General features: G+C 58.0%; 2 protein-coding genes across 15 annotated transcripts; both read right to left on the reverse strand.

The window, feature by feature from the left end:
* Positions 1 to 11,691, reverse strand: USP19 (ubiquitin specific peptidase 19). Of its 14 annotated transcripts, none has more exons than XM_032868033.1 (27): positions 11,567 to 11,691; positions 9,812 to 10,071; positions 9,514 to 9,549; positions 9,209 to 9,337; positions 8,988 to 9,121; positions 8,612 to 8,914; positions 8,284 to 8,500; positions 7,998 to 8,154; positions 7,815 to 7,886; positions 7,584 to 7,699; positions 7,261 to 7,475; positions 6,975 to 7,170; positions 6,757 to 6,890; positions 6,491 to 6,649; positions 6,296 to 6,406; positions 5,703 to 5,813; positions 5,522 to 5,623; positions 4,440 to 4,580; positions 4,229 to 4,347; positions 3,831 to 3,968; positions 3,432 to 3,745; positions 3,206 to 3,316; positions 2,901 to 3,117; positions 2,665 to 2,817; positions 2,409 to 2,569; positions 2,149 to 2,327; positions 1 to 491 (listed from the first exon to the last, which is right to left on the reverse strand). In XM_032868033.1, exons 2-27 carry the CDS (start codon positions 9,933 to 9,935, stop codon positions 375 to 377), a joined length of 3,966 nt encoding a protein of 1,321 aa, XP_032723924.1. In that variant the 5' UTR covers positions 9,936 to 10,071; positions 11,567 to 11,691; the 3' UTR covers positions 1 to 374. The 14 variants fall into 14 exon arrangements, with proteins under 14 accessions (XP_032723924.1, XP_032723919.1, XP_032723918.1 ...); XM_032868032.1 differs by having other exon boundaries at positions 2 to 491; positions 7,261 to 7,481; XM_032868029.1 differs by lacking the exon at positions 1 to 491 and adding an exon at positions 638 to 1,146 and having other exon boundaries at positions 7,261 to 7,481; positions 8,278 to 8,500.
* Positions 11,692 to 11,922: 231 nt separating this feature from the next.
* Positions 11,923 to 23,892, reverse strand: LAMB2 (laminin subunit beta 2). Its single transcript, XM_032868034.1, has 33 exons — positions 23,834 to 23,892; positions 23,661 to 23,746; positions 23,372 to 23,544; positions 23,149 to 23,284; positions 22,994 to 23,067; positions 22,398 to 22,586; positions 22,242 to 22,305; positions 21,806 to 22,008; positions 21,597 to 21,717; positions 21,079 to 21,267; positions 20,688 to 20,867; positions 20,455 to 20,567; positions 20,102 to 20,181; positions 19,880 to 20,012; positions 19,538 to 19,696; positions 19,334 to 19,461; positions 17,494 to 17,626; positions 17,120 to 17,312; positions 16,897 to 17,040; positions 16,444 to 16,675; positions 16,197 to 16,360; positions 15,893 to 16,117; positions 15,587 to 15,804; positions 15,379 to 15,475; positions 14,921 to 15,293; positions 14,643 to 14,827; positions 13,917 to 14,158; positions 13,491 to 13,839; positions 12,977 to 13,184; positions 12,758 to 12,899; positions 12,498 to 12,674; positions 12,247 to 12,406; positions 11,923 to 12,166 (listed from the first exon to the last, which is right to left on the reverse strand). The coding sequence occupies exons 2-33, from the start codon at positions 23,743 to 23,745 to the stop codon at positions 12,030 to 12,032; spliced, it is 5,406 nt and encodes a 1,801-aa protein (XP_032723925.1). The 5' UTR covers position 23,746; positions 23,834 to 23,892; the 3' UTR covers positions 11,923 to 12,029.
* Positions 23,893 to 27,058: the final 3,166 nt, after the last annotated feature.

The following is a 27,058-nucleotide window of genomic DNA, read 5'->3' on the forward strand; positions in this document are numbered from 1 at the left end:
TTTATCATTTATTTTTAAAATATATTTAAACAGCAGCAATCACTTCCAAAATGCAAAAAAAAAAAAAAATTACAATTTTTAGAATAAAATTATAACGTTTATGATGCGAGTCAGAAAGAACTGAAGGTACAACTGAGAATCAAATCACGCAACACTGGGGGTGGCTGGAGAAGCCAAGGCCCACGGGTTGGGGGGCGGGGATCAAGCTGACAAGAGGGCCCAACCTGTGAGGTCCCCACCTCAATCATACCCCCAACCCCCACTGATGAAGCCAGTGTCCTCTGGGTTAGAGAAGGAGAAGTGGCAAAGAGCTGGCCCTCTGTTGGGGATTCCCCAAGCCCAGTCCCAATCCCACCCCACCAGCCAGGGACCTGCTAATCGACCTCCTCCATGTTGCTGTAGGTGGGGGCTGGGCGGTCCACAGAGGGGGCGAAGCGTTCAGGGGCTGTCCGCGTGGGGGCCACCTCGGGGGCCTGGCCAGGGCCTAGTCCCTGCAACAGAATATGAGGACAGGGGTTGGGGGCTGCCCGGTATGCTGCCTGGCATCCCGGGGGTGCTGGCTCAGAGCCCGGGCACCCAAGGGAGGGTCCCAAGGCAGGTGCAGACAGCAGCGGCGTTGAGACAGAGAGACAAGATCGGGCCTGAACAGTCTCACTTTATTAACACTTTAAATACAGGAAACTGCTTGGGCAGGGCTAAGCCCCAGGCCAAGGGTCAGAGCAGCAGGACGCACGGACAGACAGCTGAACGGATACCCACCCTAGGATGCTCTGCCCCTGCAGGAGCCAAATTCCCCACCCTCTCCCACCAGATGCACACACTGAGGCCCAAGCCCAGAGGTGGTCCCCACCACAGAGGCAGGCATTGCCTGGTGGGCAGGCAGGTGGGCCAGCTCACAGCAGCTGCCTGCAGGCAAGCTCATCTCCAGCGACTCTGGGATACCAGAGGATAGAACGCATTGAGCACGAGGGCCACCAAAGCTGCCACGGTGCCCAGAACAACGTAGCGGAAGCAGCCCTCATTTGGTGTGGTAGGGCCACGTGGTGGGGGGCCCACCCAGTCTTGGGGCCCCCAGGGACCCAGGGGCACAGGCCCCTCAGGTACCGGTTCCTCCTCGGCCTCCAGCTCCTGCCAAATCCGGGAAGCCTACAGTGTGCGGAAACGGCCATCAGCACCTGGGGCAGGGGTGGGGAGGGACCCAGTGTCCCCAAGACCCCTGGCCACGGAATTCCCGCCCAAAGTGACTGGCACTAACCCCTTACACAACCCAAGTCAAGCTGCAGGAAGGTGGGCAAGCGGGAGCCAAGTGGGCCATTCACAGGGTTGTCTAGACAGAGCACCGAGGCAGGCGAATCTTGACTGCATTTGGGCTCCCCAAGAAGCTTCCCAATTGACATGCAGCTTCCCATTTGGGTTGGCCAGGGGAGTGGGGGAGATGGCTAGCTGCTCAGTTCTTTAGCACGGGACTCCCACAGAGGAGCTCATGGAGGTTAGAGCTGCCAACCCGAGTAATCTGGGTCCCTCCCACCCATGTCCAGACAGACTGTGACCACGGTCTTCTATCAGGATTCCTCTGCATCTGAGCAGAGAGGGCTCAGCAGAGATAAGAGTTAGAAGAAACCAGTCCAGAAAAGAGATGCAGCTGTACCCACCCACCAGACCTATGGCACCCCATGTCAGTAAGGGGTAGAAGACCCCAAGGGCTCAGCAGGGACAGACGCTCACCTCAGAGAGGGTGGCAGCCACCCTAGCCCATGGCCAGCCTGGATAAGGCCTGTCCTGAGTGCATTAGAACAAAGGAGTTATGACAAGTGAGGGTCTGTGGGCTGGCTGGCATGTAAGGATGGTGCAGAGGGAAGCTGGGAGAGCGTAGGGTACAGTTGGGCTGTAGCATCCCTTCACCCAGTGAGGTTCAGAGCAGCTCCTCAGCCTGTGCCAAGAGGATGCCTACATGCATGCCAACAGCAACACGCTGGTGTGCGTGCACCTTTGTGTCACTCAGCATGGGGATTCCTCCAGACTCTGAAGTAAGAGGATCATGGTTCCAAGACTCCAGGGACCGATGGCCAGAGGAGAGGAGGCTGTGCCCCACCCCCTCCCATCTGTGAACTGAACTCCCTAGCCTGCGAAGCCTCTCCCATGCCTCACCTGGCTGGCAGCAGCCTCAGCTGCAGGGCTCAGGTCTGGGTGGTGCTCAGAGTGACCTGCCCTGGGGGGCCTCTCCACAGGAGAGTTCCGCCGGCGGTAGAAGAGTACATAGGCATAACGCGTCACGACCTGGCTCTCGTCTACTGTTGTCACCGTGCTGTCGTCAAACAAGCGCCAGCCTACAGCGAGGTGGGAAGAGTGTGAACATAACCTGAACCAGTACCACTACCACCTATCCTGCTGGCTGCGTATGCCCTCACCCACGTCGCTGCGCTGGCTGCTGCGGTCATTGGGCAGGCGTGCACAGGCGGTGTAGTGGCCGCCGATCATGCCTCCGTAGTGGCTGATGACGGCGTACAGGTCGTAGCTAGGCAGCTGTTCCTCTTTCTGACCGATGCAGAACTTGCTCAGGTCCAAGTTCCTGTGATCCCAGCCAGAGAAAGGTGACAGTCAACAGGTACCCAGGATGCTGCCCGCCCCACGACCTGACTATAGTCACCAGGGCTCATCGCTCACCTAACGGGGAACTCCACCAAGTCATTGATCTTGTCACGCCAGATGAAACTCCGGAAGGAAAAGCGCTTGAGCTGCACAATGAGTACGTTAGGAAGGCGCCACAGCAGCAGCTGCTTGGAGGCCTCTCGGTGTTGTTTACACTGCGGGCAGTACCTGATGGAGGACAGAGCGGGGGTTAGGACCAGCAGAGCTCCACTCCACCCTGCCCCACTACCCGCTTGCCGCCCCATCCTCACCAAGCCTCCTCGGGTGCCAGCACCTCAGGCCGGGTGAAGAGGTTCAGGCACTGGTCCAGAGTGAAGTGGCCAGCACGGGCAGCCTCCCCGGCAGAGCCTGGGTCCTCTGCACACTCCAGCTCCTTGGAGGCTACCAACACAAACTCCTGCAGGCGCTCATTGTTGCGCCAGACGAGAGCCAGGCTGCAGTCCTCACCCAGCTCCAGGGGGGTGTCTCCTAGAGATGGGTGGGGAGAGGGGTCACGTAACCATGGAGAGCGGCCAACCCAACCCATCCCATGGCTCCTACCCACAGCCTCAGACACCTTTGTCCTCCAACCGCTGCTCTCTGTTAGATGCATCAATTTTATAGATGAAGAACTGGGGTGTGTGGGCATTTGTGGTTTCACTTGGGTGTTGATATCCGGGAACAGCAGCTATGGAAAAAAAAAAAACCAACAACAATCACAGCTCCTCTACCTACAAGGACCTAAATAAGCTTCCCTCCAACCTCCCCCACCCCGGGTGCAGAGCCTTCTAGCAGACTCTTACCTTCGGGCCGAGACACCCTCTCACCAGCAGGCAAGGAGCCAACTTCAACTGGCCCACTGGCCAGCACCTCAGAAGAAACTCCACTGGTGCTGGGCACAGGGCCCCGGTCAGGGGCTGCCCATGCCCGTGGGACCCCTGTGTCTCCCTCAGCCACGGGGATCACCAACTGGAGCTCAGGCGGCTGAATCGGGTCCCTCTCACTGTCCCCAGCCTCCAGGGAGCTAGTGGAGAGCAACGTAGTGCAGCCGGGGCCCTGGGACTCCAAGGCCATGCGGCCAGGCTGGAAGGGTGGCTGGAATACACTCACAGAGTACCTGGCAACAGGCAGCAAGGCTAGTAAGAATCCTGACAAGCCTACCCTCCAACCACCCAACCCTAATCCCATCCCTGGGCACTTACCGGGCATACCCCTCTAGCAGCTGAGCAAGACGAGCGTAAGTGAGACGTGAGGCAGGTACACTGACCAGAAATGGGTAGCCAATGTTCTCAGGGCGGCAGAGACCCTTGTGGTCAGGCCAGTGGGTTTTCTGGCAGAGCCTGAAGGGAAGGGGGAACTAAGAACAAGGCCTCAGTCCCATCTTCTAGGACTCACCGCTGGCGGTTAGCCTCTGGCCGTTAGCCTCTGGCCTTAGGAACTGCGTATGCCAGCCCTGCCCCGACCCCACCCCCCAGAGCCCAGCAGAGTAGAATGATAAGTGGAAGGCTTAAAACATGTGCCTTTATGGGGAGAGGAGGTAGGGTGGCAAGTGAAACATGGAGAGGAGGGCCAGGGAGGGAGAGGCGAGGGGGGTCCTCACTGGTTGCAGTAGCCGACGCGATAGCACCGGGTACAGCGCTTCAGCTTCTCATCCTCTGACTGCTGCTTCCGCTGGCAGGCTGCACACTTGGAGATGGGGACGCTGGGCACCTGGGGGCGCTAGGGTGGGTTGTTTGGCTCAGCAAGGCCAGCTCGGGTGAGAATGTCCCCCTCCCACAGGCCCTCATGCCATCAGGTTGGTCCTCACTTACCTGCTGCACCTCTAGCACCACCACTCGCTCCTTAGCCAACTCTGGGGATAGCAGCTCGAAGCAGAGGAGCGTGTCGGATGGGGACACAGTGTCCAATGAGTGGGAGGGCAGGAACACACGGTGGAAACGATTCTTGATCACCTGGGGACAGAGAACACACAGATCCTATGTGAGGATGAGTCCTTTCTCTAGCCCTGCCTCAGCGCACAAGGAGACTTGGCCCTGAACTTGGGCCTGAACAGCAGAGTGGGGACTGTGGCCCCAAAGCAGCATATGCCTCCGCTGGCACCAGCTTCAGTGCCCAACAGAATAAGCAGCCCGGTGCATCAGAGGGCCTGAAAGCCGGGACTGGGATAGACAACAACCAACACAGCACTGCACACTGAGGGCCTCCACTCTGTCAGTTAGTGGGGCCCTGCTGAGACCGCCCCATGGCTGATGTGGAGGGGCCGCATCAGAGGAGGCTCCTTCCCACTTTTTTTTTTTTTTTTAAAGATTTTATTTATTTATTTGACATAGAGAGACACAGTGAGAGAGGAGAGTGGAAGGAGAAGCAGGGTTTCTGCCGAGCAGGGAGCCCGATGTGGGGCTTGATCCCAGCACCCTGGGATCGTGACCTGAGCCAAAGGCAGACACAATGACTGAGCCACCCAGGCGCCCCCCCTTCCCACTTTTATCCCCAAAGAAGAGTACCCCCAGGCTGGAAGCTACGAACCTTTGAGAAAGACTAGCATACAGATAGATCCAGGGTAATGTGAGGGATAGAGGGAGAACCACAGCTGCTGGAAAGATAGTCCCGCAGCTCCAGCTCCTTGTATGACGAGGGAAAATCGCTTGAGGGTCCCAACAAAAGGGGGGAGTAAACCCCGACGATGGCAACCTGGGGACCTGAGGGCACTTGTGTTGCACAGCCCAAATGCCTGGCTTCATGCCTCAAGCCCTAGCACACCCGTGGGTTTCATGCAGTCACACGCATGTTTGTGGGTACACATACAGATGCCAACAACCATCACGTGTGTCTGTGCACCCTAGATACACACACATATCCACATGCCTAAGGGCCTGGGGAAGGACAGACGTACCTCAGCCAGACGCAGGTTCTCTGGCTTCACGTGCACACTCTGAGAGAGTGAGTCCAACACTTCACTTGCGCTGGAGTTCTCCTTGCTGATGCTCACCAGAAACTGGTAACAAGAAGAGAATCCATGGGGGAGGTGGACCAGGGTCTTTGAGATCGCCCAGAAATAGGAGCTTACTTCTCACCTTGATGGGCTTGCTGTGGGGCTCCCGGGCAAAATAGAAGACGGGGAGAACCTTCTGCTTCTGTGGCAAGGGCACCGGCAGGTAGAGGAATGGGTCAAAAGTGATGGAGACCTGCAGATGCACAAGTGGCACTAGGTGGCTGCATCGGAGTGGGGCACAGGATGCTTATGTCTGGGGAGCCCAATCCAGGCACTCAGATGGTCCTCAGGGCCCCAGGGCCAACCAGGAAACGCTCAGGCTTGAGAATACCAGACAGACCAGGAGGGCCACCAGGAGAGAATACTCCCTCTTTCCACCAACTGAGGCCTTGCTCAGTCTTGCCACGTATCAATCTGACCCTCACTCGTACCCCACATGTCTTTCCAAACTTACCCCCACCCCTGCCCCCCCTTATAGCTGGTCTTTGAGCCCAAATACCCCTTTTGTGTCAGTTGGAAAGCTACCCAGCCTCACCTCTGCAGCCCATGCAGAATCTGAAGGCCTGTCAGCCCCTTTACCCAAACGACATCTAAAGATGCACACACCCCCAACCCCAATTTGACCAGGCTAGCTAGAGCAAGCTAGGGACTGCTTTCCAAGGGAGCCCATCGTACCTTGGCACACACAGGGCACACCAGCTTCGACTTATACTGGCCCTGAAATAGGTCTACGATGAAAGAGTCATTCCTCATCTTATGCCGCTGCCATGCTTCTTCAGCTACCACCTGAGGAGCAGAGTGGTGAAAATCAAGGAGACCTGGGGCCTGGCACATGCGTGAGATATGCCCACCTCTGCCCCCAACCCTGACCTCATCGGGCCGCCCATCCGAGTCCACGGTCTCTGTGTAGGGCTTGTTCTGAATGCGATTCAGGTCTTCATGCAGCCCGTCCAGCAAGAAGGCCATGAACTCCTGGGCGTCATGCTGCGCATAGCCTGTGAACTGGCTGGCCTTGCTCGCCACAATGGCCTGGATGCGGGGGCCAAGTGTGAGCATGGAGCCCCAACACCCACCGTGTACCCACTGGCAAGCCCTCCCCACCCTCTCTAGCCAGGGTGGGAGTGGCCACAGATCACCTTCAACTTGGAAGGCTGGAAGGCATGGTGGGTGCCCTTCCACAGTGCCCGGAGCAGCACAGCAAAGCCAATCGCCAGACGCCCACCGGTCCCCAGCGGGTTGTTGTAGTTGATCTCAGCCTCAAAGGAACGGTCTAGGGACAACGGCCAAGTAGAAGTGTGAGCAGGGAAAGGTATCCCCTCTGCCCACGGCCCGGGGCTCCCGGCCCTGCTCTCACCGTGGAAGAAGTCCCGGAGCTCCCGAGTGTTAGACAGAGACTGAATGACACTGTTCATGAAGCAGGTGTTGCCTAGATTGACAAGGCCAGTGAAGCCTGGCAGACACACCTTCTTCTCTTCCTCCTCTTCTTCCTCCACACTATCTCCGCTCACAGGGCTATGGGGCATTGGAGGTACCATACATGTGGGCTTGGGCTGTGGGAGTAAGGAGGGGGATGAGAGAGTAGCCCTGAGGCTCTCCAGCCTCTAACCTTGGCTGTCTCCTCCCCACCCCAGGATTCTCACGGAGGCCAGGTGTGGCTCTGGCTTGGGGGCTACATGCTCCATGGGGGTGCGGGCCGCCACACCATCCAGCCCTGTGTCCTCAGATCGAGCCTTGGGTTTTTCCTTCTCCACAGCCCGAGCTTCCTCCTGGCCTGTGAGGGGATGGGGGGCACCTCCTGGTGGGGTTGAATCCAGAGGGGTTGGACCTGTCGGCACGGCAACCTTTGCACCACCCACTGCACCTTAAAAAGGGGGAATGAGGGGGCTGGTGGTTAGCAGCACGTGGAAGGGGGTGGGGGTCCAGGTTGTGCGGGCTGGACAATGAAGGGAGCTCGTGTGCAGACCTCGTGCAGCTGGGGCCTCCAGGCCCCCCCAGCGCTGACTTTGCCGCTTACGGAGACAGATGTCAATGCGAGAGGCCGTGAAGCAGAAGGTGCACTGCTCTGGCTCAATCAGGTTCCTGTGGGGAAAGGCTGAACTCAGGGACTTAGGTGGAGTAGGTGTCGGGCTAGATGGACCAGGGAGACGGAGCCCAGGGTGGGACAGGCATAGTACTGGGGCCAAGAACCACCCACCTGAGCTTCACCTGCCAACGGAAGATGGTATGGGCCCCACAGCCCGGGTGCAGTCTCAGGAAGTTTCCATCCCTGCCGAAGCAGAACAGGGACAGGGCAGGAGGAAGGGTGGGAAGAAGACCATGAGACACGCTGTCCTGCCTGAAGTGTGCCCTGTGCCCCGTGTCCTGCCCTCCCACCCACCTGGTCTGGAAGATAAGTGTGAAGTCCTGCTCGCGGAAGAGTACTCGAGAGGTGTCCCTGCGGATTTCTTTCACGTACACGTGCACCACCACTGAATCTGGCCCCTTCTCATAGGAGTCATTCTTGACAAATGCCAGGTTCACCATGGACTCCGGCTCTACATTGAGACCACAGCTCAGCACCACCCAGGACAGGTTCTGGCCCACTGCTGTTCTATCCCCAATCCACCCGCCAACCTTGCAACCCAACCAGGGCTCTGCCTGCCCACCCCCAACCCCACCTTTACCATCCACCAAGGTTATAGCATCTGCTGCCACTGCCATCTCCTCTTTGGAACGGTCACCTTTCTCAGGGTCTCTGCTCCGGGTCATGGCTGGGGAGACCGGGTCATTCCTGGGGGACACAGTCTTCTCTCCTGCCAAGAGCACTAGATTCTCCTCTGAGCCCAAGAGGCAGGTCTGGGGGTTCAGTGGTGGTACCCGGAGCTGTTCCTCAGCTTCAGCCTATTTGTGGCAAGATTGTGGGCAGGATCAGCTATAGGTCTGGTAGGTGGCCCCCCACTGCAGTCTATCAACCCTCCCATCTCCCAGCTCCCACAGGTACCCCACTCTCACCTGGGTGGCTGTCTCAGCCAAGAAGGGGGGGGCATCACCCCGGGGTCCAGGCCCATCTCTGGAGCCTTCCCCCTCTGGCCCTCTTCGGATATGCACAGCCCTCTTGGCGCTGGGCCCTGCCTGGGCCCCGGGGCCAGCCCCTGCGCCTACCTCACCACGGCCCTGGGCCCGCTTCTGGTTCCGGGCTTCCTGTTTAGCCCGACGGGGCTCAGGACCTGGCTCCAGGGCAATGGGAGATGGCTCCTGCCCATTCTCCTGGCACCGCAGCCCTGGTACCGCCTCCTGGGTCCCTAGAGGTTTCTTCTACCAAAGATACAGCAGTCAGGCCCTGTCAACCATGCTGGGCATCCCTACCCTACTATGCTATGGAACTTACCAGAAGAGAGGGCCATGTGAGCAGAGGCACCTTCTTGGGCAGTGCCAGCTGCAGGAGGCCACCTTTACGGGCTTGTACTTTGGTGCAAGAACTTTCTATCTCAGCATAGAAGACACCACCCCACTGCCGACCATCTAGAGACAGAGTAAGGGCAGTGAGCTGGGGTAGGGGAGATCAGGGGCTTCAAATATATTGCTGGGCTCAGGGCAGATGGGACACACCTGGAAGCCGCACCACGCCGTCTGTGTCTGTGAAAGCAGCATCCACTTCCTCCAGCCGCAGGGGACCCGCTCCCACACGCAGCTTGACAATCACCTCATCAGCACTCTGCCTCCAGTCAAGCAACAACTCTGTAGGGGGTGTGCCAGTGAAAGTATGAGGGTCTCCATGAACTCCTGTGGGGGTGAACAGCTGCCAGAGACCTACCCCTAACAGAGCTGCTCCAGATGAAGGCTATAGCCCCAGTGCTCCCTCCTCATCCCTAGCACTTTACCACCTGCACCCAAAAGGCCTACTCATTACTCACCCTCTTTGGCCTGCTCCTCCCGAGAGGACGCTGACCCTGACAACAAAGAAAAGAACCAGGAAATGATGATGGGAAGAAAGCCTCCAAGACCCCAGCACCCCACCGAACACCATCTTCAGGATCTCACCCAGGTATGTAGACCTTAAAGCTGAGGCTCTACCCAGACTGCTGTGAGTCCTTCTCTTAGTATCAGACCAAAACAGGAAGAAGAGCAAAAATGTCACCTCTCAACCCCTAATCTGTATGCTCAACAGGGTGGAGAAGGAAACCATAAGCACTCTGGGAATGCCACAATCACCTCTCCTAGGATCTCCATCCTTGCTCTCCTGGTTTGCTCGATCCTTCTGCTTCTTCTTACTGGTAGCCTCCTCCAATCCTGGGGGACCTCTCCTTGGGCCTGTGGCACTGGCCCCGCCAGACATCTTGAGCCGCTTGGTCGACAGCCAGAGTGCCCCGGGGTCGGCAACGGCGTCTGGGTCAGGGCTACGGCGCTTTCTTCCTGGCCCAGCTATCTTGGCAACTCTTTGTGGCCAAATTCTCCAACAAGGAACCAACAGCCTAATGAGAAGGGACCACTGATCACCATCAAGGCCCAACAATTTGCGCCTTGGTTACAGCCCAGGGCTCAGCAACCCAGAATACAACCAAGATACTATAGAACAGTATCTCTCCACCACCTAATGCAGCCCTGGACGCTCTCAGACTGTTTTGAAGGAGGAATAAACAATATAAGTAGCAACAACAACTTCTGGCAGAGACTCCTAGAAGCCTACCATACAGGCTCACAAAGATGGGAGCCTCACTGAGGAGGCACCAGGTCAAGGCAGCCATGGCCTGGAACCAGGCTCCTCAACCAATCTGGAGAGGAGCCATGGCTCCAGCCCACAGGGCTGGCACTCTGAGCAGGGTGCTCACTTTTCCTCACTCTCACTGGCTGCTTAGTCACCACCGGAGAAGTAGGAGGTGGAGGAGGAAGGCAGAAAGAAGACAAGCGAGCAGCAAGGGGAGCAAGCTCTGTGGCTGAAGTCAGGCTCAGCCCAGGTGCTATTACTGCCCAGGCAAGGTCCTGGGGTTAAGGTGTCCCACCTGCCACCTGCTGGCTCCCACCCTCCCCTGAACCTGTTCCTATGCACTGCTTGGTTTTTCTTCCTACATCCCAAGAGGGATTTTTCTCTCCCACTGCTGTCCCAAGCGGAGAGGGGCCTGCAAAAGCTGGGGTGAAAAGGGTATCTAGCTGTCACACTACCCTTTCAGCAGCAACTCTGCCCCAGAGCCAAACCAGGAGGGGCAACCAGTTTGAGAATGAAACAGACATCATCCCCTTCTTTCCCAGGTCCACTCACTCATCAGCACTAGACTAGAGACCTTCTACCCAGTTTCCCTCAGACCCACCAGTAGATTCTGGACTGTTTTTCCATTCAAAATAAAGTTCTCAAAATTGAGATAATGGTGGGAATGAACCATGAATCTAGGACCCATGGCAGCCTCAAGCCTGCCCTGAGATGACAGCAAAGCAATTGACTACTTTGTGTTCCCCAAGGTGTACGTGTGGCGGGGACAGAGATGGACATTCTTCTGTGGGGTACTAGTGGGCTGGATCTTTAATGACGACAGATCCAGAGCCGAGGGGTGGACATCCTCCACTTCCTTGCACCAGGCCTCAGCTTAGGGTAGCGTCCCTCCCCATTCTCCCGGGATCACCGAGACAAGAAAGGGCCTCTCTAGAGGCCATGCTGGCCTATACTGCTGCGGGGGTTACTAACTACAGACCAGCGCCCCGGCCAGGCTGCTACTCAGCTCCAGCCTCCGAACCCTGGGCCCGCCACCACCTCCTCCGGGAAGCCGCCCTCGCTCGTCGCTAGCCCTCTCAGAGGCAGGAGGCCGACCCCGGGCGTAGAGTAACGGCCCCGCCTGCATCAGTGGGCCTGGCCCGCCGCGGGGCTCGAGGGTTCGAGGCTGGCACGGCCCGTGACCTTGAACAGGCAGCCCGGGGCCCGCGTCGCGGCCTCCCCGGCTCCAGCCAGACAGGCCAGTTGCGGCCCGTCCCACTCACCGAGCGAGGCCGCCGCCGCCAGCCCTCTTAGGGCCCTGGCAACCCGCTCTCGGTTCCGGTTCCGGCGTCTGGTCGGTTCCGGTTCCGGCGCGCCCCTCCCCCGTCCCGTCGCCGCCGCCGCCGCCTCAGCCGCTTGTTTTGTTTCGACTTCTAGTTACGGCCGCGGGTGGCTAAGCGCCTAGCTGGTGACGCACTTCCGGTGGGAGCGGGCACGCGGCGGCGGGTAGCTCCGGGGCGGGCCCGGACGGAGGAGGCGGGGCTCCGGTGCCTTGGCTTCGCCCTGGCCCATCTGGTGGCGTCCTGAGGTTCCGCCCAGAGACCCCGCCCCTTCCCAAATCAGAGTCCAGACGACACAGTGGGGATTCACAGCGGTTTATTGGGGGCCTGGTCAGACTGGGAACTTCGCCATGCAAAGACAGTAACGGGGGCGGGGCTGGGAGCTGGGGTAGGAATCCTGCAGGGGTCACTGGCAAGTGTTGTAGATCTGGACCTGCAGGTTGATGGCTCGAAGCACACTACGCATCCTGGCCTCCAGCCCATCCAGCTGGGCGGCTTTGCCTTCCAGGGCCCGCTCGTTCTCCTCATAGGTGCCCTCCAACTCTAGAAGGGTCAGGTCTCAGCTGAAGGGTCCTTCTCCCACAGACCCACACCTGTGGCGTTCCACCCACCCGAGTCCTCACCTTGCAACCGTTGCAGCTTGTCCTGAGCAGCCTGCAACAAGCCTCGAGCCTCATCCCGAAGCTGCTCTGCCCGCTCCTGCGCAGCCAGCACACCCTGGGCCTTGCGCTCAGCCAAGGCCTTCACCGTCTGGTACTGGTCGCCTACTGGGCCCTGCAGCAGCTGCAGATAGAGACGGCAAAGTCAGCGTGGTGGCACAGTGAAGGCCCAGCCTCTAGCCCAACCCCCACCAGCTGGCTCTGCCTCAACCCACCTGCTCAGCTTCCCGGGCACGACCCTGGGCATTGCCTGCTGTTTCTTCAGCACTAGAGGCTGCCAGGCTATTCCCTGCTCGTTTCAATTTCAGAGCCTCCAGGAGACCATCCAACTGCTGAGCCCGCTTGCCTGCAGAGCTCAGTGCCTGCTCCGCACCTGCCACCTTCTCCTGCACCTGTCACAGGTGGACACAGGATTAAACAGGTCTATGGGTACATGCCCATAATCTTTTCCCATGATGTCACAGGGAGACCACACCTGGTGCAGGGTTTGCTCGGTGTCCTGTGTGTCAACTACTGCCCCCTGAATGGCACCCTGAGCAGCACCCTGTGCCCTCTGGGCTTCCTCCAGTGCCGCCTGTACAGTTTCTGCCTTCTGTTTCTCACCCTCAGCCCGGCTCCTGAGGAAGAGAGGGAATTAGGGCCTGTAAGTATCAGGACCAGGTTTCAAGGATAGGGTCCAGGGTCATGATCAGACCTTGCCCGCCGTGCATCTTGTAGTAGCTGCTCTGCCCGACGCACATCTCCCACAGTACGGGCCAGGATTGTGTCCACATCCGCCAGGCTCCGGACTCTCTCTGCAATCGCGCCTGCCAGGTGCTGAATCTGCTCAGGTGATGCTGGGATGGAGAGCTCTAGCACTCGTGTGGCCACCATCTCAATGCTATCGGGATCAGCCCCCTCCTCTATGGGGACACAGGCAAGGCCTTAGGCACACAGATTCTCCAACACAGGCATCGGATACAATCTTGGGGCGTGGGACCACACATGGAATGTGGGTTTGTTAATAGGCACAGTGATGGAACTATAAGTGGGCACAGGCTTGGGGTCATGGATTTTGGGACCACACAGGCAAAGGTTGAGGGACTAGACATGGGGTGATAAACACAGGTCCAGTGCAGGCCCTGACCCAAGTATGAACCCACAGACACAAGTATGAACACAGACACAGGAAAAACAACCACATGGCCTGGGCTACACGGGACGCTCACGGCTGAGGAAGTCCTTCACATTCTGGATAAGTTCCCGAAGTTCTTGGTTGGCCTTCTCCACCTGTCCCCTGGAAGCATTAGCCTTGTCCAGGGCTGCCTGGGCCCGCTGCTGTGCCTCGCCTGCCTGCCGACGCGTCTCAGCCACCTGGCTGAGGATGCCACCACCTTCTGCCAGTGCCCGCTGCAACTCTGCCTGTGTGTGCCTGGCCCGGCCCAGTGCCAGGTCCGCCATGGCTACTGCCCCACTGCAGCCGAGGCCCCCACAGCGGGGCTGCCCGTCCTCGTCCAGACAGCCGGCACCCCCACAAGGGCTTGTAGCACAGGGTGCATCCCCTGGGGGTCCACACACCTGCCAGGCACAGAAAAGTCAGGGCCCTGCAGAGGGAACAGCCACAGCCACAAGTCCCACCCCACACTGTGCCTTACCAGTTCATTTATGGCTGTCAAGCTCAGGGAATGGGTACGGGCAGAGAGCTCGCCTAGTGCCCTCTGGTTGGCCATGTGTTTGCGGTTGAAGTCCTCCCTCTGGGCAGCCATTAGCTCCTCTGTCCGGTGCCGGGTATCTGCTGAGTTGCTCACGGGGCTGGGCACTGTCAAGGCCGATGTGTTGGCACGATGTTCTGCCTCTGCAGACAGACTGTGGGCGTGGCGGATGCTGTCATAGGCACCTATAGTGGGCAGAGGCTGGCAGTCAGCTAAAGATCACCTAACCCGGGGTGCCTGGGTTAAGCATCCAACTCTTGATTTTGGCTCAGGTCATGATTTCAGGGTCGTGAGATCAAGCCCCACGTTGGGCTCTGTGCTGGGCGTGGAAACTGCTTAAGATTTCTCTCTCTCGGGGCACCTGGGTGGCTCAGTGGGTTAAGCCACTGCCTTCGGCTCAGGTCGTGATCTCAGGGTCCTGGGATCGAGTCCCGCATTGGGCTCTCTGCTCAGCAGGGAGCCTGCTTCCCTCTCTCTCTCTCTCTCTCTGCCTGCCTCTCTGCCTACTTGTGATCTCTCTCTGTCAAATAAATAAAATCTTTAAAAAAAAAAAAATGTCTCTCTCTCTCCTCCTCCCTCTCCCCTCCCCGCTCTCTCTCTCTCACTCTCAAAAAAAAAAAAAAAGATCGCCCAACCCTGGTCCACCTGCCAAGATGGCCGACAGCTCACCCAGGAAGTTTGAATGCTTGAGCAGGTCTAGATGCTGATCCAGCTGCCGCAGTGTGAGATTAAGTGCAAGCCCATCTCGCTCCAGACTGCTCAGTGCATGGTTGGCATTGAAGTTCTCATCCTGCACATCTGTCAGTTCTGCCTCCAGCCGGGTCAGGTGCTCAGTGGCCTCTCCAATTTCACGCCTGTGCCAGTGGAGGTGGTGTTTAGAGAAGCTTAGGCCCTGGTCCATTGGGTCTCTACCCCAACCCTCCACGTATCCTCAGGCCCATCCGCACCGCAGCTCCTCTGTGGACTCCATGAGCTGTGCAGTGGAGGCAGCTGAGGCGTTGCGGGCACCCACAATCCCCTGCACAGTCCCCAGCTTCTCCTGTATGTGCCAGAAACTGCTCTCAAAGGCGCCCAGCACACCCGTCTGCTGCAGCTCCTGTGCCCGCTGTTCCAGGCGCCGTGTACGGGCAGCCAAGTCCTGGACCACTCGGTCCCAGTCCCCGAAGCATGCGTGGCATGGGTGGCAAGCAGGAAAGACTCCTGAGAAGCCTCGGGCACACTGGTCACAGCGCACGCCTGACACGCCTGGGCGGCAGCTGCAGTGCCCTGTGGAGCGGTGACACTGAGGTGTGTCTATTCCACGAGGGTCACAGTCACAGACTGCAGGAAAGGGCAGATCACAGAGTTAGGGTGCCAGTAGAGCATCCCGGGAAGCCCCCTAGCCATCCTGGCCCTGTTGGCTTACCACGGCACTGCAACCCAGGGTCTCCCCAATGGAGCTCTTGGCACTCAGAACAAGTTCGCCCACCAAAGCCAGCACGGCAGTGGCACTGCCCTGTGAACTAGAGTGGGAATAGGGCAGAGGTCAGTGCCTCCATCAGAGGCTAAGCTCTTGAGACTGGAGACAGACAGCTAGCCCCACCCACCCAGGGATCCACAGCAGGATCCTATACCTCATTGCAGGTGGGGCCTCTGGCTCGGCTTGGGTGGCAGGCACAGGGCTGGCAGCCATGGCCGCTGGTAAGGTTCCAGAAGTTGGGGGCACAGCGGTCACAGCTAGGGCCCTGGACATTGGGGAGGCATGGGCACTGCCCACTGCTTGGGTCACAGTTGCAGCGGTCAGTGGACGGGCAATGCTGGGGATCGGTACCCAGCAAGTTGCAGACGCAGCCTGTGCCGGTCAAGCACATTAATCAAAGGGAGTCTGCACAGCAGACCCTGACCCCCCCACCCCAATCCCTTCCTAATCCCACACTCACGGTGACAGCTCTGTCGGGCAGCCTGCCCATGGAAGCCAGGCTTGCAGTGGGCACAGTGGGGCCCCTCCGTGTGGTGTAAGCAGCGCAGGCATTGTCCCGTGCGGGGATCACAGGCATCAGGGTCCGTGGGGTCAATGTTCCCACTGCACTCACACGGTTGGCACTGGCCACCTGGCCTTGATGGGTCCCCAAAGTACCCAGGGGCACAAGCATCACACCGCGACCCTGCCCACAGTTGGGGAAAGCATGAGTGTTCAGTTCGGCTGCCCCACCCTGACTCCACACCTGCACCTTATCTACTCACCTGTGTAGCCCGCCCTACAGTGACACACGATCTGCTGGAAGTACCCATCCCGATGGCAGGAAGTAGCAAAGTGCCGCCGGCTCCCAGGGCCTTCAGGGCAGGGACAGGGCCGGCACTGGCCCCCATATGGGAGCCGTGGGTCCCCGTGGAAGCCAGCAATGCACCTTCAGGGAGTGACAGGAAGAGAGATGTGATCCCGGAGCTGCCTTCCCACCCACCCACCCACTCCTAGTGGCTCCAGGCTCACCTTTCACAGTGCTCACCCCCGGTGTGATCACGGCAGCCCAGGCAAGCGCCCGTGCGGGTGTCACACTCGTCTGCGTGCCCGTTGCAGACACATGGCTGGCAGCTAGGAAATCCCCACTGGCCACGCTGGCAGCGATCGCAGCGAAGCCCGAAGGCCCCAGTTCGGCAGGGGCATTGCCCACTGGTCCCTTCACACAGGCCACTGAGTGCCCCCTCGGAACTGCACTGGCAGGCTGGGGGCAAGGCAGAGGCTGAGCCAGGGAAAGGGTCTGAGGGAATCTAGGTGGGGTTAGGGTAGGAAAGTCGGGGAATCAAAGAGAACTTCCAGTGCCCCAGTGCTGGGAGCGTGGGGCCTAAGGCAGAGTCAGAGAAAGAAAGAAGCACGGTTGGAGGGAGGGAGGAAGCCAGTTGTGGCGAGGAGAGAGAGTAAGAGGGAAGAAAGGCAGGCAGGTACCTTGACAGCCTGTGGGGCCAAAGCCGTAGAAGCCAGGGGCACAGACGTCACAGCGGCGCCCCACCACCGCAGGCTTACACAGGCACTGGCCGCCGTGGGGATCACACTCAGAACTTAGGGAGCCCTGAGGGTCACACTGACAGGCTGTGGGGCAGGGGGAGAGGGCCAAGTCAGGCTGGGGCCCCACACCTCTGCCCCACCAGCCCACAGCACAGACACTCACGCAAGGCACCGTTGTAGAGGACGGCGGACAGGCTGATGAGGAGGGGGGCGCAGGCCTCAGAGGGAGGGGTCTTACTGGGCACCAGCCCCTCCTCATGGCAGCGGTAGCGTTCAAAGGTGGCACGGCGCTCCAGAGCCTCGGCGTCCCCCCCACTAAACATCTCTAGCACCAGGACACGGGGCAGCAGCACCAGCTGAAGCGATGAGCAAGGAAGAGTGAGGCCCAGACCCAGGACCCTATTGGCACTGCCAGAGCAATGAGCGTCCCCCTGGGCCTGCCTCTTCCACCATGGGCCCCTCCTGTCCAGCCGCTGCTACAGGTCCCATCCCACAGACCCTGACTTCTTGATCAGTGTGGGGAAAGGGGCTATTCACCGAGTCAATGAGCAGGCTGGGTCCAGAGTAGGGAGCATCCATCTGGGTACTTCCCCCTGTTCGCACCAGCTTCAGATGTACTTTGTAAGACATGCCAGGCTCAAGGCAGACAGGTCTGGGAAACACCATATACCTGGAGGGGAGAAAAAGACAGATATGGCGTTCACCCAGGGTCCCTATTCCCATCAGCCTAGGCCTCCCCAACCCGCACACCAGCAACCAACTCACTGGCCAAGAAAGACATCAGGTAGGGCTGGATCATGCAGTCAGACAGCTGGACAGACTGACAGAGAATCCATACAGGAGATTCCCACAAACATGCCTCGCCAGAGTCCTACACCTGTGCAGACCCATCTCTGAAAACACTCCCTACAACCCTGCAACCCACACAGCATTTTCCCAGCACAAATACCTGCTAATTTTTATTTAATGGCCTCCTCGTCCTTCCTCCAACCTTGACCTCCAACCTCTGCTTCTCTTCATCAGCACTACATCATCCCCCCTCTGCCCCCTGACCTTGCCTTTCCTAGGTCATTATCATCCTCCTGCAAACCCATGCTAGGGTTCTTTTATCCCCCTTGAAAACATCTTCCCTCAATCCCTGAGTCTCCCTTAACTGTTACCTTGTCTTTGCTTTCCTTTCCAAGAGATTCCTAAAACTAGACTGTAGTCACTGCCTCCACTCTAGCCTCCCATGCCAATGGAGTTCCTATGCCAACATGCCAGGGGGACAGCATGTACCATGCTCACCATCGACCTCCATGAGGCCAAACCCAGCAGCCTCTTCTCTGTTCCCATCTCCTCCAGCATTTAACGACATGTGAAAGCAGGGCATCCTTCTTCCTGACATACTCTTCTCTCCCCTTCTGGAATCCTGTCCACACTCCTGATTTTCCCCGACTCCCAGCTCCTCCTTCTCTACTGGCCTCAAACACCCCAAAGCTTGGTTCTGGTCCTCCTTCCTTTCTCTGGTCATTTCATTTGGACCTATCCCTTTAGGAACAAGTCCCAAATTTATATCTCCAACTTGAGCCTCCCAGTAATTCCAGACACAGAAATCCAACCACCCACTGGACTTTTCCTCCATCCCTAAGTACCTCGGAACTGCTTCTCCCTATGTCTCTATTCAGTAAAGGGCCCAATCCTCACCCAGATGAATAAGACCAAAATGCTAGAGTCATCTTTCCACTTTCTCTCCCTTGCCTACATGTCTAAGCCATCAGCTCTGCCGCTGGAACCCTCTGGAACCTTCACCTTGCCACAATTGCCACTAAACCTCTGGCCAACCCACTGTCACTCAGCTAACTGAACAACTTCCACCTTTGTCTATTTTCCATTCAGCAAGTAGACGGATCTTTGTTAAATCGCAATTGAAAAAATGTCTATAATGGATACGGTCCATTACATGCTGTTCTCTCCACTTCTGTGTATTGTTTGAATACTTACATAATAAAATGTGAAAAAAGGTGATAAAAAAGGTACATGAAACAAATACAACCCAAAATGTAAGAAAACAATCATCAGACCAGTCACATCCCTGCTCAGAAGGCTCTGATGCCTTCCCTTCCCCTGTGGGCATTCCCTGTAGTGACACTGAATGGCTTCCCATTAATTCCAGCCACAGGCCTCTGGAACTTAGACCCCTAAGAGAGTAGGCCTCGTTCTACTCCTTCTTCTGACCTGTACCATTCCTAACAGCGCCTGGCAGACAGCACTCAGGAGAAAGCACTTGAAACAAGGGACAGATGAATGAGCAGCAGTGTCTTCCAAGTGCCCTTCAGGGAATTATGGCTGGCCCACAACCCTCCACTGTAACAAATGCTACCATTAGTACCCTCACCGGGTTTCTGGTCGCAGAGTCCCTGGGATGTGGTCATCCTTGGGCAGCACATGCCCACACAGGCTGTGGGCAGACACAGGCCCTGGGCGCTGCACGGTCACTTCCATCTCTGCCCATTGCTCAGGGACCTGGAGGGAGGGGATGATGAAGGAAATGCTACCAGACCCGGAGGTTTGGCTAAGGTCAGGTTTCAGAGGGTCTGACCTGGGGCTCCAAGCGCAGCAGCAGGTTGTAGTCCATGGCTCTCGGCACAGAGGCGACCAGGAACTCCAGCGTCTGACCTTCCTGCAGCCTAACAAAGCCCCGGCCTGTCCAGGATGGAGTCCCACTAGAGGTCGCCAAGCGCTCCACCACGTCGACCATCTGTGAGCGGCGCAGCTCAGTGTGGGTGCTCAGGTAAGAATCATCTCTTCGGCCACAGCCTGTCCTCACACACAGCTCTTCAACTGAGGCCCTGTCCAAGGCTAGACACTCTGCCCAGACAAAGTACCACCCATAACGCCACCTCTCCAACCCAAGCCCTGCCCCCCAACGTGGCCTCCTAACCTGCCCTTGGGTGTCCTCGGCCTCCCAAGTTAGGTGGTCCAGGAAGGGCCGGAAGTAGCCAGGCTGCACCTGCTCACAGCGTCGCCCCACCATGTGCTGGCGACAGCGGCACTGACCTGTGGCCTCATTGCACCTGGGAAGCCCAGAGTTACTCAAGAAGGGCCCTTTATCCTGCCCAGGATCTTTTCCCATCCCTCCTGGGACCCCTTATACAGCACTCACTGGGGATCCAAGGCACCACCTATGTCGCAATCACACGGACGGCAACCAAGCAGATCATGGCTCAGGCCCCAGTGACCAGGCTAGGGGAGAGGAGGATGCTGGGGACTAGAAATAGACCCCTTCGCCACCCATCCGGGAATTCAATGACAGCTCTCAGCCTCTACCACCCCTTGGTGAACACACAGTCCCTAGACCATGGCTCCCACCCTTCACCTCCCAGACCTGACGCCTCTCAGCCAGGAATGGACCCTAAGGTCTCAGCACCCACCCAGTGGGACACAGACACCACCCTCTCGCCCTGTGCTCTGAGGATAAGTGCAGGACCCCAGAACCCCAAGCCCCTCCAGTCATACCAGGCAGCGGTTACAGCCACGTCCAGTCACTAGACGCTTGCAAAAACAGGTTCCACTGTTGGGGTCACAGGAAGTCACCCCAGGCACTGTTCCCCGTGCATCACACTGACACCCTGCAGGGAAGGAGATCCATCACACTCTGGGGAGCTGTGGCTGTGCTGCTGTTGAATTGGGTCAAAAGTAAGAAGTCAAGGTTTAAGGTCAGTACAGGAGCTAGGGCAAGAAGCACATACGCCGGCAGCCTGCAGGGTCGCTGGCACTGAGCCCAAAGAAGCCGTCACGGCATTGCTGGCAGCGAGAGCCCACCACATGTTCTTTGCAGCGACACTGGCCCGAAACCAGGCCCATAGCAGGATCATCATGGGGATCACAGCGACCACCATCTTGGGAACCCATGGGGTCACAGTCACAGGCTGAGGGCAAAAAGAGATGTAGGATCACCCTTATCCCAACTAGCCCAGCACCACCCATCTCCCAAGCCTCCCTGACACTGGATTCCCAGCCTGGCTCCACCCTCCACCCCCCACCACCACTACAAGCCCCTGCAACCTGGACAGCAGTCTGGCTTCCTAGTTCCTACCCCAGACTCAGCCTTCCCTCTCCCATGCCCAACCCCAGCCTCACAACGGCACACAGCTGGGTCCCGCAGGTCCTTGCTTGGGTCACGGTAGAAGAAGGGTCGGCAGAGCTCACAGTGGCGCCCAGCTGTATTGTGCTGACATCCATCACACACGCCTCCACTCACGTTGCCAGACGCCAGGTATACGGCCATGTCAAAGTGGCAGCTGTGGGCGTGCCCATGGCACTCACACTCTTGGGGAAGGGAAAGGCAGGACAAAGGCCAGTTGAGGGACCACGTCCTGAGGATAAGGGGTTTCGGGGTCCCACTGACACAGCAGGTCCCTGCCACAGGCCAGAATTTGTGGGTGGGGGGCTAAGGTACTTAAAGGTTTCAGCATCACACTGAGCCCCTGCCCAGAGGGACTGGAAGAGAGTTAAGGGAGTCCCTAGGAGCATCAAGGCCTGGATACGCTTCAGACATAGCCTGGGTGTTAGACGCTTGACCACCCAGCTCTAAGTTCTACCCACGGCACAGCCAGGCCACAGCGTTCTGGGGATAGAGGGGCCAGGATCTCACTTACTCCTGCAGGCATGACTGTGGCCATCCTCAGCTGGATGCCAGGGCAAGTCATGATAGAAATCCTGACACTGCTCACAGTTGAGGCCACGAGTGTTGTGTTTGCAGACGCAGGCCCCATGAACCTAGGAGGCGGGCAGGCAAGTGGTCAGCACTGTCCAGCCAGGCCTGTCGTTGCCCCCAGCCCTATTCCAGCCAGCTGAAGTCCCTCACCATGCCCTCAGCATGGGCTGGTGCTCCTGGGGCGGGTGCACACTGCGAGGCATGTCCATAACAGAAGCAGTTGCCACGCACAACCAGCTCGTAGAGGGCATAATAGTATTTCTCACGGATCTCCCGCCGTGGATCGAGCAGGTTGTCCCCCAGTGTGTGCAGCCGTGTCAGGTTCACCCGTAGGTTGGTGATCTTCAGCAGGTCTAAGTGTGGGCGGGGAAGGATAGGGAACCAGTTGGCCAGGAAGACTCTTGTTGCCCCACGCCCACTCAGGGGTTGCAGCTGCCAAGGTCACCTTGGGAGACCTCCTGTCTACTGCTATCTGAGCTAAATTGGACTTGGCACCTGCCCTAAGAAGCATCCAAAATAGCTACTGAGGTCCCAAATAGCAGTTGGACGCTGGGACTGTGCCAGGCTCAAAGAGAGGAACACTCACTCTGGATCCGTGGGCTATACGGGTCTGGGATAGGGATGGCAGGATCCAGCACACGATAGATGACCTAGAGGGACATGGAGCCATTAGAGACACTGGACCCTGCTTCAGGCCCATCATCGCCCATCTTCCTGCCCCATGTCATATCCCAGCTCTCACCTCGCCTTCAGTAGATGGCTCAATCTCTGAGTAGCGGGACTCACAGACTATGTCATCCCAGTGCCGTGGGGGGGCCAGTGGGACTCCTGGAAAGTCAGCCCCACAGTCATAGGAAAAATATCGGTAGACATGCCAGGTGCGTCCAAAGTCAGCTGAGCGCTCCACCAGCATGGCAGCAGGACGAAATGTCTGGGTGGGGTGCATGGCTGATCAGTGAGTATCAGGACTCAAGTCCAGCCCAGGCCCATCAAGAGAGCCCTGCTCCCAGCTGGGGCTTGCCCCTAAGCAGCTCACGGGCAGGTGGGGGTGACCGCTGGAAGCCAAGCAATAATCAGGGAGGGTAGCCACTGCTTGGGGGAAGGCTCGGGGTCATAGGGCCCAGGGAGGCAGCTCGTAATCCAGCCTCAGGTTGGGGCAGCATGGGAAAGGCCTGGAGGCAGAAGGCAACAGAAGGTGTGGGAGATGAAGGAACTTCTCATGCAGCCAGAACACAGCATATGACCTCAGTGGGGCTGGGCTAAGGAGCTGGGACTCTGTTCAGGGGCAATGGGGAGCCAAGCAGGGTGATTCAAGCAGGCTCCCAGACATGCGGGCACCTTGAAGGTCATAATGAGGTGCGTGAAATGAAACTCAGCCTCCAAGTCCAGCTGGATGGTGACCACGGGGACACCTGGGGCAGGAGTTGGAGGTCAGGGACTTGAGACTACAGGTGGGCAACCCTGCTCACCCCATGCCCCGCCCACGACCTCACCATTCTCTGACTGCCACCAGGCTGTCCGGCGCTGTGGTGCAAAGCTGGTAACTACATTCTGGATGCGATGGCTGTTTGGGTTGTCTCTAGCAGAGAAGGGGCGCCGGGAGTCACACAGGAAGCACTTCTTCTCATCCTGGGTTGGGTCAGAGTCAAGGTCAGGGTCAGTGTCTCAGGCAGTGCCAGCACCCCCCACCAAGACCCTCATCCCACCCAGCCTCACCTGCAGGTGACTAACAATGCAGTAGGGTTGGGGGCCATGCAAGCCACAGGTGGAGGAGGCAGTCAGTCTGTCAGCACGGCCCACTAGCAGGTCACCTGTGGCAGGGTAGCAGCTTCCCCTAGAACAGGCTGGCACATCTGGGACGAGGGCCTGGGCCAGGGCGGTGGCTAGCACTGGGAACAGCAGGTCAGCCAGTTCTGCTGCGCTCCCACCCAGTAGCCCCAGGGCTGGCTCCCCCAGGGCCCACCATCACATCCCACAAACCCCAGGCCTTTTCAGGCCCTCTCACCACTCAGCAGTAGGCCTAGTCGAAGCGCCCAGGGCCCGGGCTGTCCCCGCAGGTCCCTCCCTTGGTCCCCTGAGGCCCGCTCCATCCTGAAAAGGAGGGGAATCCAGATGAGGAGTGATAAGAAGTCGGGAGCCTGTGCCCACCTTCCCCCTCCCTTGGGGTCCCCTGCAGACCCTGCCGCGTAACTACGCGCAGATTTCCCACTCAATCCTCCGGCTGGCCGCCCCTCCACTAGCTGAGTCCTGCGACTTTGAGCAAAGTTGAGAAGCACGGCAAGAAGGAAAGCATGGAGTGGATCTTGGGCAGGAGTGCAATACCATGTGGAGGTTCCCCTCCCACCTCTCCAGAAACAACCCTCATTCTAGACACAGGCAAGCTCCCCTGCAAATTTTTATTGTGCTCCCTTGTCCAGGCCTGTGCAGAACAAGGGAAAGGGAGGTTGGCTTTAGGCGACCACAGTTTGGGGGCACAGCAAGGAGGGGGTGTGGCATGAGCAAAGGAAAGGAGACTGATCTGAGACTTCAAATGGTCCACGGAACACAGCTTTTGTCCCTAGCATTGTAGGAGCTGTGGATGTCACCATCAATGAGGCTGCTCAATCCTGGGGCTCCAGCATAAGCAGGGAGGTGAGAAGGCACACACAGAGACATCAAACTCCTCTATTTAGGGATGTGAGAAATTTTAGGTTGGCCTGGACCCAGCAACAGGACAAGATGGGGGTAGGAGGAGAGATGGAGAAAGGCGATCCCCTGCCCAAGTCACGGCTCCTGGGCTCTCCATCTCCCTTAATCACTACAACAAGTAGGCACAGGAAGTGCTATCTCCGTTTCCCAGTGTGAAGGTGGGTGCTGGGCCGTTGATGACAGACAGTGATTGAATCCAGATCTTATGGCTAAGTATCCACTCCATATCTTCTGGACTACCAGGAGGCCAGAGCCCAGGCCTGGAATGCGAACTGCAAGCTAGTGCCCCACCCTGGCCCCTGGGACCAAAGGCGGTGACCACGGACTCCACAGGTCTGTAGGGCCAGGGCCTAGTGGATCTGAGCTCCCACAGCTGTGCCCACTCTGTCTGGGGCCAGGTGGAGAGTAGCCAGAGCTGCGGGACCCTGGGAGAAACCTGGGGGTTCTTCTGGGGAATCACCAGGTTTCTCAAGAAGTCTCTGGAGCAGGGCAGCAGTCAGACTACTGGACTTTAAGGGTCTCTGAGAGTTATTCCTGTTATCTGGAGTAGGGGTCTCCAGTTACCCCGGGGTTCTTGTAGTCAACCTGAGGGTCTCAGGGATACTAGAGGAGACTCAGAATTTTAGATCACTCAGGAAAGGATCTACCAGGTTCAAAGGCACTAGATGGCCTCTGTTGAGTTTTACAGGATATCTGGTTTCTCAAGGACAGAGGATCACTGGAGGAGATCATGGGGTCCCATGGGGAGTTACTCAGGGTCAATGGGCGTTCAGTGGGGTCCTTGGTCTCTCAAGGTCAGGAGATTCTTGGGTAAATCACTCCCAGAGTCTCTCTTACTGGCATGGCATCCACAGACCGCAGTCAGCAGGTGGCATACACATTTGCCCACAGCCGCCTGTGCTCAGCAGCTCTGCTGCCCACTGCTCCAGGGCCCACAGGGTGGCCACCTTCTTGCCCTCTGTCTGTTCGTTCTGCACCAAGGGGCGCTCCAACCCTGAGGACCAGGTCCTGTGAGCCACCCTCTGACCTTTGGCCCTACTCCCTGACCCTGATCCTCAATTCTGTCATGACCTTAACTCTGACCCCAGCCCTAAATGAGTTCTAACCCTAATCAAAATTCTATCCCTGTTCTGAACTTTGATCCCAGCCCGGACCCTCCCACACCATCCCTGTTCTGACTCTGACCCTCTCATCTGACCCTTATCCCACCCTATTGCCACCCCACTGTGGCCCATCCATTACCTTCTAGCTGGTTCCAGCTGTTCTGCGCCCACTTCGGCAGCTCTTGGACCTCTGCTCATGCTTGCTGGGCCCGCTCTCCTGAGGCCTGCCCCGTGGCCACCAGGCTATATATCTGTGCCCTTCTGCAACTCTGCCATGCCTAGTAGGGCCACCTGCAACTCAGAGCAGGACTCAACCTGAAACCCACCCCACCTAGATCCTACTGTCTTAGGCATATTGCTACCTAAGGTTCTTGAGGTGGGGGGTGCAGGGTAGGGGGCTTTAGAGCTGAGACCCTGCCTCAGCCCAGCAGAGCCCAGTCCCACCCTAAATCCCACCTGTGAGACCTCAATGCCCCATGTACCCATCTCACTTGCCCAGGCCCCCAGCCATGAAACTGTCTCCTGGGCCGGCTGTTGACTCTGGCCTAAATGGGTCCTGCAAGCCACAGATGCACTGGACAGATCCCCCAGGACTGGGGTCATCTCCACTGCCAGTGTCATCAGGGCCAGGTGCCCTGCCAACTGGGGCAAAGGTCAAAGGATCACTGGGAGATCGCAGCAGGGTAGCAACTAAGTAGGGTGCTTTCATGGTCTCTGTACTTAGTAGCGCCACAGTATCACAGTGGCTCAAGGATCTCAGGGGGAGAATAGGGGTAATAGCAGCCATTGAACAAGAGGTGTGAAGGAGCTGAGGGGTATGGGTGGGGTGTCACCTCCTGTACACTGGCCTCCAGGCCTCGGGAGTATTTGTTTTGCCGCCTGCAGCCCTCGCTCTGCAGCACTCGTGTGACTTCTCACCTCAGCCAGCACCCCCTGAACATCCAGGGCTTGGTCCTTGGACCTAGCTGTCCCCTCCCTGAAGGGTGCAGATGATTAGTTGGGCATCCCTTTCCTCCCCACCCTCTGACCTCTGCCTCCATCTTCCCGGCCTTTAACCTGCTCTCCGGGGCCTGATAGAGGATGCCTTCAGCTCTGGGCAGTTCCTGTGGTGTCTGGTGCAGGGAGAGCACCCTGGATCTGAACCCGCAGGAGGGCAAGGCCCACTGCCCCACTTTGGGGAAGGGGCACCACCAGCCCACACCATGCCACAGGCTCCACACTCACAGCACCTGATAACTGGGGTAGGAATCTCAGATGTGAACTCTGACCTCTGACCCAACAAATGCTGACCCTGACCTCTCATACCCTGCCTCTGACATGACTACCTGGTGTGCTGGGGGCTAACAAGAGCCAGGTGTTAGGGGCACCTGGGTGGCTCAGCGGGTTAAGCCTCTGCCTTCGGTTCAGGTCATGATCTCAGGGTCCTGGGACCGAGCCCTGCATCGGGCTCTCTGTTCAGCAGGGAGCCTGCTTCCTCCTCTCTCTCTGCCTGCCTGCTGCCTGCCTACTTGTGATCTCTCTCTCTGTCAAATAAAATAATAAAAATAATAATAATAATAATAAAAGAGCCAGGTGTTAAATTTTCAGGAATTTTGTGACTCAGCTTGTAATC

Source organism: Lontra canadensis, unplaced genomic scaffold (assembly GCF_010015895.1).
Source record: "Lontra canadensis isolate GAN:19392208 unplaced genomic scaffold, GSC_riverotter_1.0 scaffold35, whole genome shotgun sequence".
NCBI classification, from domain to species: Eukaryota; Metazoa; Chordata; class Mammalia; order Carnivora; family Mustelidae; genus Lontra; species Lontra canadensis.